The 15023-nt window shown below is 42.9% G+C and overlaps 1 protein-coding gene across 1 annotated transcript; it reads right to left on the bottom strand.

The window, feature by feature from the left end:
• Window positions 1-921: 921 nt before the first annotated feature.
• Window positions 922-13930, bottom strand: LOC139919349 (ELAV-like protein 1). Its single transcript, XM_071909068.2, has 8 exons — window positions 13786-13930; window positions 12335-12393; window positions 10841-10903; window positions 8707-8875; window positions 7827-7930; window positions 7064-7217; window positions 6173-6398; window positions 922-2313 (listed from the first exon to the last, which is right to left on the bottom strand). Exons 2-8 carry the CDS (start codon window positions 12368-12370, stop codon window positions 1995-1997), a joined length of 1071 nt encoding a protein of 356 aa, XP_071765169.1. The 5' UTR covers window positions 12371-12393; window positions 13786-13930; the 3' UTR covers window positions 922-1994.
• Window positions 13931-15023: the final 1093 nt, after the last annotated feature.

The following is a 15023-nucleotide window of genomic DNA, read 5'->3' as shown; positions in this document are numbered from 1 at the left end:
TTTCTTTGAATGGCTCGCAAGTCCGTCAGCCATCTTGCATTAGGGAAACGTCTTCTTTGCCTGTCCACTGTATGTCGATCAGCTGGACATGTAAAGCACTGCTGCCACCTAGCGCTGCCTTTGCACATTGCATCATTGACTATATAGCCCTGATACAGCCTGAAAATGTAAAGATATGCGACGTGTTGACTGACAAAAATACCCGTCGATCATATTTTGCCGTCGACACAGTTGAGGAATCGTTTCAGCCCTAAGTCAGACCATAGGTGCCGATTTCTGTTTCTGCCGGTGGGTGCTCAAAACAGTTGAATGCCCCACCCCCACGCGCAAGATAAACCTTCTGCAATAACCATAGCCTACATGACTTCTTGCTATACGGATTTGGAAAAAAGTCGTCAAATGCACACATTTCAGCACCATAGGAAATTAACAGCGACCGACACACACTGGAGATCAAAAGTTTTAACTAACGATACACACCATGAAACGCACGGAAAATAATAATCAATGCCACTGAAATAATTTATTAAAAAGGCTCACATGAACATAAATCATAGGCCAAGTGCACAACCCAACACAATCCGACACCACCGTGGCTGTGAGACACCGCTGCTATAGTACACCCATAAAGAACGCAACATAACAGTATAGGCTACAAGGGGCCTACTTGTTTTGCAACGTGGGCTATGCCGCGCAGCGGGTGGAGTTTGCTATCAAATCAATGTAAATTTGGTCCCGGCCGCTGGCGCATGTACAGTAGGCCTATCAAGTGCATTTTCCCCGTGGGCGCTTGGCCTTCTCCGTGGGTGCTCGGGCCCGGAAGCACCCAGTGCTCCCTGTTAGTCAGACTAACAGTCGGACTACAGTCAGACAGGTCAATACATGTGATCTCTGCAGAGATTAAATAAAAACTACTGTCTCTGATTGGTTAACATGTTTATTTTGATAGTATGGTAGACAACAGTATCAACTACAGACTAAGTCAGTATGAGACATGTCAACATAAAGTCTATACATGTGATCTGTATGCACAGATTAAAGAAAAACTACATGCAAAACTGAGGTGAAGGTTGTTTTTTTCACTTCCATAAGTTCGCCCAGATCCCACAACACTAAATCACATAGAAACATCTAGAAACTGAACCAGAGTCAGTCTTTACAGCAACAGGCTAAAACAGAAACTGGAGTGATTCTGTCAAACTGAACGTGAATGTACATGAAAAGCTTTAAACTGTGAGAAGGACGAGCAGTAAGACAGCGGTTCCACAGCGGTTCCACTGGTTAGGGTTAGGCACCAGTGTGCTACACCACTGGTTCTATTGCACCTCTATAGCTAAAAATGTTGCTTTTTGAATTCTCTGTCATAGGCAAATGAACTGAACATTAGAACTACACTGGACTAAATTCTACTGTTGCTTTAATGACCATATCCTCAGTTTTGGTTGTGTTGTACTAAAGCTGAATAAATCCAGAGGAAACCGCAAACGGTAAAGCCAAATAACAAAACTCAGCTCTGTACCAAGAATTTTTAGATTAAACCCATTTGAAGCTTGATAAATGGCAAGAATAAAAAAAACAATGTCACAGTAAAGTTGCCAATAAAGAAATCTCAATTAGCAAACAAAGTAAAAAGAATCCAAGGAATCAAGCTATCCTCACAAGGAAGCTTCAATAAAAAGGACATTAAATGAGTATATCAAAAAGGCCAGCCAGGGCTAACCAGGGCCAGCCAGGGCTCACCAGGGCTAAGTCACCTGGGGTTCATCTTCCTGCTGCGTCCAGGTCGGACAATCCACCATCTTGGATCCACTTCCTAATGAGTAGTGAGGCGACAGAAAACACGCTGCTTGGTATCTGGACAGAAGTACAAAAGTACTTACAATAGCAGTTGACCAATGACGATGCAGGTGGGAAGACATGGTGGGAGAACAGAACAATTAGAGAAAAAAATACAAAAATAAAATCACAGTAACAAACTGAACCTCTCCTCCTCTCTACTTGTGTCCCTTGCTGGTCTTGAAGGAAACCTGCAGGACTTTGTCTCCTAGCCGGTAGCCGTTGAGGCTGGCGATGGCCATGGCGGCTTCCTCGTAGTTGGTCATGGTGACGAAGCCGAAGCCTTTGCACTTGTTGGTGTTGAAGTCTCGGATCACCTTGACGTTGGCGACGGCGCCGAACGGCCCGAACATCTGCCACAGGAAGCCCTCGTCGGCGTCCTGGCCCAGGTTGTAGATGAAGATGCACCAACCGGCCGACGAGCCGCCCGGGACTCCGCCCACTCCGCCCATGTGGTCCACGCTCATCGGAGAGAACCTGAGGAGACAGGAGACAGGCAGTAAGGCAAATGCTCTTCAGAATTAGTTTAAAGAGGAACGAAACCCCAAACCCAAATCTGTGTTGAAGCCTGACATCGAATGGTGAAAAGTAGGGAACTGAACTGGCCATCTGCTATTGGCTGGTCTTTGAGTAGAACTACACCGGACTCTGCCTTGCAGCTGCCCGGCTTCCAACTTTTATGTGCGGATCGCGACTCTACACTCTCGCACAAGAATAAAGGTGAATCGTTCTACTCTCCCCTTGAACTCACTTTATTCATACTGGTCGGTGTTTACATTCCTCTGCAAGCCAACGTGCGCGAGGCCCAGCGCCAACTGGCTGATCAGATATTAGGAGTGGAGAGAGAGAACCCAGACTCCCTAGTTATTGTCCTCGGGGATTTTAACAAAGGGAATTTAAAACACGAACTCCCAAAATACAAACAATTCATTAAATGCCCGACCAGGGAGGACAACACACTGGATCACTGTTACACTACTATCAACAGTGCTTATCACCCCTGGAGAATCTGACCAGTCTCTAATTCACCTGATTCCTGCATACAGGCAGAAATTAAAACTTTCTAAACCTGTTGTGCAGAGATCCAAGCAGTGGAGCAGTGAAGCAGTGGTGAAACTGTGTGAGTGCCTGGACTGCACAGACTGGGAACCTTTCGGGACTGCCACCAACAGTCTGGATGAATATACAGATGCTGTGACATCATACATATCATACATACATCATACAAGCCCTGGTTCACAGCAAAACTCGGCAGGTGATCGGCAGCAACCTGCCTTCTCTCCAGGACCTGTACACCTCCAGGACCAGGCAGCAGGCAGAGAAGATCATGGCTGACCCTTCTCACCCCGGTCATCTCGTCTTTGAGAGACTCCCCTCTGGCAAGAGACTGCGGTCTATCAAGACCAGAACCTCACGACACCACAACAGTTTCTTCCCCATGGCAGTGGGGCTTACAAACAATCCCCGTCTCTCACTGACTCTGGACTGAATCTCTGAGCACATTCCATACAATTGTCCATCTGTAAATACATAGTCATATCTATCATATTTGCATTCCCTGTATAGTGACACTATTTATTCATATTCATTTTCATATTTGGTACTTTGGTCAAACACTAAATGCAACCTACTACTGAGCCCTTGTAAAATGCCTCACTTATTGTATTGTACATACTGTATATATTTTCAGGAATCTCTTCTTTCTTTACTTCTTTGTCACATTTGATATTTAAATTTAAATTCTATTGTAAAGCTTGGTTGCTGCTTGTTTGTCTGTCTAATGTCTGTATATTGCACTGCACCAACCTCACCAAGTCAAATTCCTAGTATGTGAAAATGTACCTGGCGAAAAATAAATCTGATTCTGATTCTTGGTGCGGCAGGCAGGAGGAAACGCAAAAGCGCCCGTTGTGTTAAAGTGACTGATCGCTGATATAACATCTGTTTAATACTGAAACACTCAGTGACACCTGGAGACTAAACCCACTGTAACTCAGGTCAGAGGTCAGATTATAGGAATTCAGATTTTCCTCTATTTCTATCCAAACAGGTCGTGACATCACCTGGCACCAAAGACCAGCCAATAGCAGATGGCCAGTTCAGTACCGTACTTTTCACTTCACCACAGGCTGGCTTCACCACAGATTTGGGTTTGGGGCTTAGTTCCTCTTTAAGGTTACAGATAACTGGACTAGACTAACCAGCCAGGCTACAATACATCATCAATCAATACATCAGAAGTTTGTTGACGGCAGTTTCTAGGGATGTAACAAAAGTTTGTGACTTTGTGAAATGTTGTAAGACGATTATCGTCTCACAAACAATTGCGATGAGCGATTTGTCTTTTTCCCCTAGGAGAGTGAACTGATCGATTGAGCTGATGAAATAACAAATAAACTTCCCGACCGGCATCAGCACCGTTCCCCCCGAACAGGGCGGTGCCTGGAAGGAACGACAACATCGAGCCTCATTACAGCGGCTTTAAGAGCCAAAGCTCCGGCAGTCCGGAGGTGAAGCCGGACGACTCACGCTGTCTTCGGCTTTGCTTCTCTCTGATGCTCCAGACTGCAGAACAGAGATCAGCCAATCAGACTTCAGGCTGCACTGAACCCTTCTGCTCATTCCTCCGACACTAGTGATGGACGATCAGTTTATCTCACGATACGCTTCGATACGCAATATGGGGTTCAGGATTCAATACAACCAGGATACGATGTAATAAATAAAAGTTCAGTGACAACAAAGTCTGACTGTGCAGAATTCTGTTTATTTCTAAGTCACAAATCTTTCTAGTGATGCCATTGGCTGCTAGAATGTAAACAACAGTTTAAAAATGTCATTACAAAGTGACAATAATATAATTTGGATGGAGAGCTTGTGAAACTGTGATGGTCAAGAGTCTCATTAGTGACTACTACAGCAGAATAACATGGAGCTGATATCACCATTCATGTTCCTGACAGCAGAATAACATGGAGCTGATATCACCATTCATGTTCCTGACAGCAGAATAACATGGAGCTGATATCACCATTCATGTTCCTGACAGCAGAATAACATGGAGCTGATATCACCATTCATGTTCCTGACAACAGAATAACATGGAGCTGATATCACCATTCATGTTCCTGACAACAGAATAACATGGAGCTGATATCACCATTCATTTTCTCAGAATGTAGCGTTCGCAATGAATGCTGGGTATTGTAGCATCTGTTGCAGAACGCCGTTGTCTCGGCCAACACTGGGTGAATTTGAATGGCTTTTGCTTCAGTACCGTATTTCCTCTAACATTGGCCCGGGCCGTTATTTACCTCAACTGCAGAGGGTACCAGGCCTTTATTGGAAGCAGGCTTATATTAGAGACAGGCCTTTATTTCTAATTCCCTCTGTTTGATAAATATATTTGCTCATATTTTAGTACGAAGCCTCCTTGTTTTCTGATCTGCTTCTGTTGGGGTACGTTAGGTAGCCGTTTTTTTGTTACTGCAATGCATTACGATAAGTACGGTAATCGACGACGGCACGCTCCAGAGACTTCCGCCGGCCGAGCCATCTTGTGGCACTTGTACGTTACTACAAACTACAGTTACAAACAGGCACCAGCAGTTTACCGGTATCCACCGTTGTTTGCATGTAAGCTGAAGCTAACTGAAGCTAAAGTAGAATCTATACAGTTATATCATATCGCCGTTCGATGCATATGCGCGAGCTCAGTCCACCTGACAGCCCTCTGTTCTGTCGGCGGAGAGAGAGACACAGGCAAGCATGGAGGTTTTGGCGCTTTGGAGTTTCCCGGGGGCACGGTTCCGGCCAGTGCCGATAGCTGGGTGCCGATTTGTTCCCGGTGATCCGGCCGAGATTTCGGCGGGGGTTCTGACGCCGATGCGCCACCGGGCGTCCGGGGCTTGGATCAGGAGGATCAATGCGGGCCGTGGGCGCGGTGGAGAGGACAGCGGCGGAAAGAGGAGACGGACACGGTCCAGCCATATACTAGGTTTTGACCTAGTCTTGTTTCCTTTGTTTTTTTCCCCGGCCTGTATTTGAGGCCGGCCTTTATTTGTTCGTGTCGACCACGCCCCCGGCCATTATTGGAGACCTGGCTTTTAATTGACTACCTGCCACTATTAGAGGAAATACGGTATATCAAGGTAACAACAGATTGACTTGACATCAAAAATTATGGCAAAGTATTCCTTTAAGCTTCCTACCATTGTCAGGGAAACACCTACTGTGTCAGACACTACTATAAAATGAGAACAAAGTTGGAATGTGTTTGTTGCTGTTGAGCACGTTTTGGGTCACATGTTTGGGTGAAGCCGGTTTAAAGGTCTACCTGAACCTCTGGGCCTGGTGATGGACCGGTCCTCCGAAGCGTCGTGACTGGTTGTTGTAGAGCTGCGACAGCACCTGGGAGTTCTTGGCCTGATTTGGATTAGCAGCAAACTTGACTGTGATTGGCTCAGATGCGCCGGGCGGCTTGTGTCCGTTCAGGTCTTTAATGGCGTCCTCGGCCTCCGCCCTCTTGTCGAATCGGATGAAGGCCACACCCCTCGACAGACCTGAACAGCCAATGACAGTCGACAGTCAAGGTCAACACATTTGCTTTAAGTGCACAATGAGCTGCTTTAATCATGAATGTTTCCAGTTAAAAGGCTAACATGGAATAATGCATGTAAACAATCAGACAAATCTGTTCTTTAGTCGACATTATGCTATCTAATGTTAAAGGATATAAAGTTACACATTTACACATCTAAGGCCAACTCTAACCAAAACACAAATACTTAAAGTGTAATTAGAAAAACAACAAACCCGTTAACCCGAACACATTGCTAAAACTTTACGGCAAGGCATCAATCGTGCCAATAAGATCTTACTAAGTCTGGGTTCGGTTCGGGTGTTCAAGTGTTCGGGAGTTCAAGTGTTCAGGTGGACTGTGACAACATTATCTGCCCAATTTGGGAAAAAATAACAATCTGGCACTATTATAGGTGTTCAGGAGTTCAGGAGTATGCATCACAGTCTTCATCAGCTAAGCCTTTTAATAGGAATAAGTAGCATTCGTAGAAAAAAAATGTTTTTTCTAAACCTAACCTAATCCTAACATAAATCTAACCCTAACCTGCCACTAACCCTGTCAGAAATCATTAACGCACAGTGATGTGGCAACACTAACTGGTTAAACTGGTTAGACTGGTCAAAGTGGTTCCGCTGGGTTTCGTACCGGAGGCTTGGTCCACCAGGACTCTGGAGTTGATGATGCGTCCGTAGCGAGCGAACATCTCCTCCAGCTCCTGCTGGCTCACGGTCTTCGGCAGCCCGCTGATGTACAGGTTGGCGTCTTTAATGGTGTCGGAGCTCGGCCGCGCGAATGAGACCTGTAGGAGACGACAGGTCAGTCACAACTATGACGACTTACAAAAAAAAAAAAAACACAAAAATACACAATGACAAGTTCTACTGACATCCATTCTTTAAAAAGAAAAAATATATATATATATATATATATTTGTGTAAATTTTTTCTTTTAAAAATCTTAAAAACAACCACTTATCCAGGGATTTGTCACAATAAAATAAAAAAAAATCTAAAGAAAATCAAAAGAATAAAATAAAAACAGGATCAGATAAATGTCAGTGTTGGAAACCAAAAATAAAAGCAGATTGAATCGATGTAAACTAGTTTGAGTCAAACAACATGTGGTTAGACAGCAGGTAGAAACAGGAGCTTCAGTGTAAGTAGAGTATAAAAGTACAGTATAAAAATAAAGTATAAAAGCAGCCAGAGTCCCGAGCCCGGCCCATAATACTCATATTTATCAAGTCAGAAAGGAGCTCGTTAAACCAAAATAACATTACAGGATTATTTTAAATAAACATGTTTCAAAAATACCTTCATCTGGAGGCAAACAGACACTTTGCAGGAGAGAGAACATAGCACATCTATCAGTTGAGACAGGAAAATAAAAAAACCTTTTTGCACATTACCTTGATAGTTTTAGACTGTAGCCTCAGGCCATTGAGCGTACTGATAGCCCTCTCTGCATCACTAGGGTTAACAAAGTTAACAAAGCCGTAACCTAAACTGTGGCCTAGAGAAACACAAAGGAAAACAACTAAATAAAAGAACAAAGTGTCCGGTTCGGTTCGCAGCCTGGACACCGGCTCACCGACATCTGGAGGTTAACATGCAGCAGAAAACTAAATACAGCAGAGCGGCACATTAGATTCACATCAGAAATAAAAGCAGAAAAACTCTCAGAACAGTTCAGTATTACAGATTTACACACATTATTACAAAATAACAGATGAAAACATTTTAAACTTTGTCCCTCGATGTCAAATTCAACCCTTAAAAGCTCAAAATAAAAAAAATAAAATATCAATTGTCATCAAATGTCTATTACAAAAATGATTGTCTCACTATAGAAAACCTCCTGGTGTGATCGGCTGTTAACAAATAACTGTAAAAACAAAAAATCTGAAAACACCAACAGTGTGGAAATGGAAAATCAGATATTATAGAGAAGATTATAAACAGATATTACACAGAAAAAAACACATCATCATCTTAAAGACCATAAAGCTCTCGGTTCTCAGCACCAATCAGTGAGTCTACATTTAAAAAAAATAAATCCTCCAAACCGACAGTAAAGAAAAACAGAACGATCTGAGAGAACACGAGTCAGATCCAGATCCAGAACCAGAACCAGCAAGTTCAAATATATTCAGGAAGATAAAACAAATCAAAGCGTGGAAGCAGACAGATGCAGTGCTGCCAGCAGTAGCACCAGCAGACATGCCGGTACTAGTTAGTAGTACCAGTTAGTAGTACCAGTTAGTAGAATCAGTACTGCAGTACTCGTACCTGCCACTTTGTCCCGGATGAGTTTGGCGGACTCGACGTCTCCGACGCTGCTGAACAGGCTGCGCAGCTCCTCCTGACTCATGTTCTGAGGCAGATAGTTCACGATCAGGTTGGTCTTGTCGTCCGACTCGTCAGACAGTTCGTCGAAGCCGTTATCGTAAACCTCCGACTGGAAGGTGAGAAATACTTATTATTAGCTCTTTTTAAATTCCCGTTTAAATGTATTACAATTATTTAAATTAAATGTATTGCTCCTTTCTTTCCCCATTTTATTCAAACATACTGTTTTTTATGTAGTTTTGCCAATTACAATTAAAATCTCAATTACATCTTAAAATACATTTCAAATAATTTTTTTTTAAAAAGAAAAGAAAGAAAAACATCACAAGTGCCAAAGGATTCAGCCATTAAACAGCACTTCCTGTTCTGATGTTCAGTCAGCGTGTCACTTCCTGGGTGAGAACCCCCCCCACCCAACACACACACACACACCCAACACACACACACCCGAAAGTAACCCAAATTCAAACTGGATTAGTGTTAGGGAATCAGCGTTAAAGTCGGCCTTAGTCTGCCCTGGTCTGCACCTAGTCTGCCCTGGCCTGCACCTAGTCTGACCTAGTCTGCATCTAGTCTGACCTAGTCTGCATCTAGTCTGACCTAGTCTCCTCAGCTCGCTGCAGCCTGACAGTAGGGCTGTGACGGTACTGAAATGTTCTTACTGCGGTGAAAAAGTAGCACCCCCTGCGGTTTGGCGGTTTACCGCCAACCCCAGACACAACATTTTATATTGTTTATCAATATTATATTTTGTATAATAAGTAGGCTATTGACACATTTATCAATTTTATATTTTTTAAATTTCCCGTGAAATGATAAAGACTGAGAACAAGAGTTAATAGAAGTAGTTTGAGGTACAGAGAGGAGCAGCACTCACATGACGCTCACGAGACGAAGAGAAAAGATGCCTAGAGCGCCTCGTATAGCCTAGGACTCGTAGTTATGAATAAGTAATGAGCAAGAAAATCGTACTGTAGCCTATTTGTTATAGCCTCTCTGATGTAGGTCTATACTCTAAATAAAACCTACAGGTATGTCCATTCCACGTCCGTCCCTAAAGCACTGCTTGCGCAGCTGTTCAAGAACAATATTGGACTTTTTACATCGGCTGGGGTTGAGATTGAAAATTTTAATTTCTCAAACACTAGAAATGCTATGGTCTCATCCGTCCGTGAGTTTTTCCAAATATTTGGGCTTTAAAGGCCAGGCCTGTGTTTTCAGAATGCTAAAAAACAAGGATTGTAAATACATTTTTGCAATTTTCTCCCTGCAACAGACCCGCAACTCGCGTGACTACAACGGGCTACAGCGCGCTGATAGACCAATGTGAAAGTCCTTTTTTCCATCCAGCAAGTCGGCGCCATCAAAACATGTAAAGTAATTTCACACATATGATTACTGACATACCTTTAGAACAGTGCGATGTGCGAGGCGCACAGAGACATGAAGTGTGCGATAGTCTGTCCGTGGATCAACTGAAAGCATTCGTTGCGCTGTAGTATTGCGCTTCTGTATTTCCATGGAATATCCAAACATGAATATCGACAGCTACTCGACATAAACAGACTTTTTTCAGACAAACCGGTCAAAGAACCCCTTCAGAGAAATCCTGTGAGAGTGTTGACTGTCAGTCGGAGGAATAGAGGAGAGGAGAGAGAGACAGGTGCTGCGTAATCGCGTTCCCAAAAGGATTTAAAGGACAGAGCTCATTATGTGTATAAATATTTGACATTAAACAAATCTTATTCATGCTGGTTATTTCCTTTTATTGTAAACGATATATACTGTAAGATATGCTATAGGAAATATGAGATGCCTGTAATATTTTATGTAATAAAGTATCCGAAAAAACGTCCAAAAAAAAAAGGCAGTAATGAGCTCAACCCCGCGGTAGGTGTCACATGACCGCGGTAATGCGGTAATGCGGTAATGCGGTAATGCGGTAATGCGGTAATGCGGTAACCGTCACAGCCCTACCTGACAGACTGTAACTCTCCTCAGCAGCTGGAGCTGAAAAAAGTTTCACCAACAAACCAATGAGCAACTGAGCAGATAATTAAAATAAAAACCTCACCGTGATGCCTGATCCATGTTGAGACTCTCTGCTGTCGCTCTGTGATGTCTGGACCTCACACACCTGGAACACCAAGTCACACACACACACTGCTAATACATGATCCAAGATACACACACACACTGCTAATACATGATCCAAGAGTCACACACACACTGCTAATACATGATCCAAGAGTCACACACACACATGGAGGCTGCACATCATGTACAGAAGTCAGTGTGTCTGAACACATTATGAAAAAGCAGTCTTCTTCTCTGCTGAAAGTTCATCTGATTATTAAAATCTGACAGAACAGATGAAACTTTGTTCTGATGTTGGTTTCCTCATGCACCTGAACAAACCGATTTATTTTTACATTTCCAAAGTGAAGCTCGTAGTTACAGGCTGCCGCTCCATTTAAAACAGCTGAGAGGCTTTTTAATATCTGCTCTCTGGTGGAGGCTCGTGTCACTACAGAGGCTGCGTACATGTTGAGCCGGGGTTCGATCCCACAGAGGGAATGGAACCCTCAACCACCCCGCTGGCACTGCCTTGCTCTACATACTGAGGCACAAAGCACCGCGTCTTACATTTCTACATGAGCTTCATTTACAACACCTGAAGACAGCTGTTCAGGTCATGAAATGAGTCTTGTCTTGTTCATTTATAAAGCCCTTTATCACAAGCATGTCCCAAAGGGCTTTACATAGCATCATCATATACAGTACATAGGGCTGGGCGATAAATCGATTTTATCAATTAATTCGAATTTATGGTTCAGGACGATGTGTAAAAATGAAAATCGAGATTCACTTTAACCTGGGTAAATACGGCACGGATCGCTCTCTGTCAATCAGCCCCACCGCTTCCCTGAGCTTCCGCTGTTGATTACAACGCCCACCGAGGTTTCCCCTCAGACACAAACAGTATCAAGATGGCAGCACACGCTTCTACAAGTGAGGAGCTCGTTTGGAAGCGGTTTGGTTTTGCAACATCCGATGTCGAGCGAAGCACCGTCCGTTGTAAAATTTGTCTAAAGTCTGTGGCAACTAAAGGCAGCAGCGCAACAAATGTATTCCAGCCGAGTGGGAGAAGTGTGTGGCACTGCGAGATGCACGAGGTAGCGGCAGCCCCCAAACGCCTGCTGAAAAGCAGGTAACATTAGCAGCATAATTTTCCTGTGGCATCCCATATGACAAGAAGGAGTCCCGGTGGAAATACATTACAGATGCGCTGGTGTTTCATATGTTTTTCATACACTTAGTTTGTTTTTAAGAAAACAAAAATCAATCAAAATCGTAAATCGGGTGTAGGTGTGAAAAAAATTGGAGATTTTATTTTTAGGCCATATCGCCCAGCCCTAACAGTACATGTCATATACTACATCATATATATATATATATACATACTACATCTACACATCATCATATACATCCTATACCATGTCATATAGGCTACATACTTCATATACATCATATACTCTTTGTGGTATTTGTACTCAAACCGACTTACCTTGAGGTATCTGATGTGGCCTCGTCTGACAGCCATGGAGATTCAGAAGATCAGTCAGTCTGGAAGAGAAGGAGGAAGATCAGTAACAGAGACGCTAACTTGAGAATAGATGTTACATTATTACCCTAACCAGATGTTACTAACCCTAACCAGATGTTACTAACCCTAGCCAGCTGTTACAAACCCTAACCAAGATTTTACTAACCCTAACCAAGATGTTACAAACCCTAACCAGATGTTACTAACCCTAACCGGATGTTACTAACCCTAGCCAGGTGTTACAAACCCTAACCAAGATGTTACAAACCCTAACCCAGATGTTACAAACCCTAACCAGATGTTACTAACCCTAACCAAGATGTTACTAACCCTAACCAAGATGTTACTAACCCTAACCAGATGTTACTAACCCTAACCAAGATGTTACTAACCCTAGCCAGGTGTTACAAACCCTAACCAAGATGTTACTAACCCTAGCCGGGTGTTACAAACCCTAGCCAAGATGTTACTAACCCTAACCAAGATGTCAAGATGTTACTAACCCTAATCAGATGTTACCAACCCTAACCCTACTGTTGAGCTGATACTGTCATGGTGGAGTATAGAGAGTATAGAGGATCTGGCATGCTGAAATCTCTTACTGAAGAATAATGCTGCTTCATTAATTAGCACTGAACCGTTAATATCCAGGCTTCAGTTCGACACATTCAATACCACAAACAGCACTTTAGTTCAATAAAACTACAACTTTTACAGTTGTGAAAATAGTCTTCTTCCACCAAATTACAGCGAGAGCTAATTACAACACCTTAGATTTTATTGAAATAGAGTGCAGCTTGGTGGATTATCAAAAGGACGAATTTACCAGCAGACCCTAACGCTTTGTAAAACATCTAAAGTAATGTTTAACGAGCTGTGCACCTTCTCCGATAAGCCAGGCAGAATTAAACTGACATATTTTTGAATGGAGTTTGGCGTGAGTCTCTCCATACAGACAAAACGGATAATGAACTGGAACTAAACTGCAGTTGATGTGCGACAGTGAGAATGAGTTTGGGCCAGAAAGAAGGAACAGACTAACCCACATTTAACGTTTACTAGAAACAAACTAGAAATAAACGAAATACATTCAGACGTCCTCATTCTCTTAGCTAGCTAACGTATCTAACGTTAGGAAGACTAACCAAGTTAGTAACTGGGTATAAAATGATGAACAATGATCAAGTAAGGAGCTGGTGTGTAGCAGTGAAAAGCATGTTACCGTTAAACCGGGCTACAGCCGTAATGTTTAGGAACCGTAACATGAACGTATGTTTAGCACGGCACGGCAAAGAGAGAGGCTAAATGAGTAACGTTAGCTTAGCTTTGTGTGAGTGGGTGGAGCTAAGTTACACGACGAAGCTAACAACAAGCTAACACTAGCTAGCCAAAGCCATCTTAATATTTCTTACCTTTTACTTAGATAAGGAGGTACAACCTGTATGGGAATATCAGATGTGAAGCTGTAGCTAAGCTAACAAGCTAAGTACTGTATCGTTCAGACAGGTGCTCCGTCCAAAACAAAGGAAGCTAGCTAGCTGCAGCTTCGTGTGTATGTGGGTCTGTCACTACCCGATCTGAGTCGCGCATGCGCGCTGTCGCTGCCTGATCTAAGTCAACCGTAGATGCGAGTCGCGCATGCGCCATTTTACCAGCTAAGTTAAAGCTAAAGCTAGCTAGCTTTGGTGAACATATATGATTGGACACTAAGTAGTATCCACTTATGGAATTATACCCTGCTAAAAAAACCAGCATGCATGACCAGCATAATGCATGCTGGTTACACCAGCAAGACCAGCATTATGTCGTGTTTTGACACTGGGATGCTAGTCACACCAGCATACCAGCATCCCATGCTGGTATGCTGGTCACACCAGCATCCCATGCTGGTATGGTTGAATGCTCGTTAACCAGCATTGACCAGCATCCCATGCTAATAGCAGTCAGACCAGATAAACATCACAAAAGTAATCTTTCTTGAACTAGTTAAACAAAGACTATTTCAGGTTTTCATAACAATATGATTATTTATTAAACAAGAGCAATAAACATAACAGAACACACACACACACAAACACGCACCAAAGTTTTCAGGATTCGCAACAGCGAATCCTGGATAATAGGAATAAGGCTGTGTGTGGCAACTTAAGTGGCCTTATTTTTTGGTTTATTAATGTCCATTATTTTCTCAGTTATGTAATGTCCAGCCTTCCCCACTCAAGCTTCCACCTCTGCCTGATCCAGGTTTTGTTTCTGGAGCCACAATATAGTGCAGCGCACCCGTTCAGCACCACAGAGGCCTGGAGAGTGGAAAGGAGAGAGAAGGAGAGGCGAGCAAGAGGGAGGCACAGTTTAATTCAATAGTAATAACAGTAAACTTTATTTTTGATAGAAAATATGCTCAAAGACCATTTTACTAATCAAATATCCTGTCTGGAACAACTTCCTTCCTATTTATTGAGTCCTGCGAAAGCTCTAACAAGTTCAGCTTCCTTCTAATCCTTTTTTCTACAAGCAGGATTTTTATTCTAGTGCGAGTAAACAGGTTTAGATAATGTCACCAAATTGTACAGTAATATGGAATTAAGAGTAACGCACATATCGGATCATAAATTAGGGTGCACTTTGCTATATTGTTGACTTGAAGGCA

This window comes from Centroberyx gerrardi, chromosome 9, assembly GCF_048128805.1.
Source record: "Centroberyx gerrardi isolate f3 chromosome 9, fCenGer3.hap1.cur.20231027, whole genome shotgun sequence".
NCBI lineage: Eukaryota > Metazoa > Chordata > Actinopteri > Beryciformes > Berycidae > Centroberyx > Centroberyx gerrardi.
This window is presented reverse-complemented; position numbering and strand designations above follow the sequence as displayed.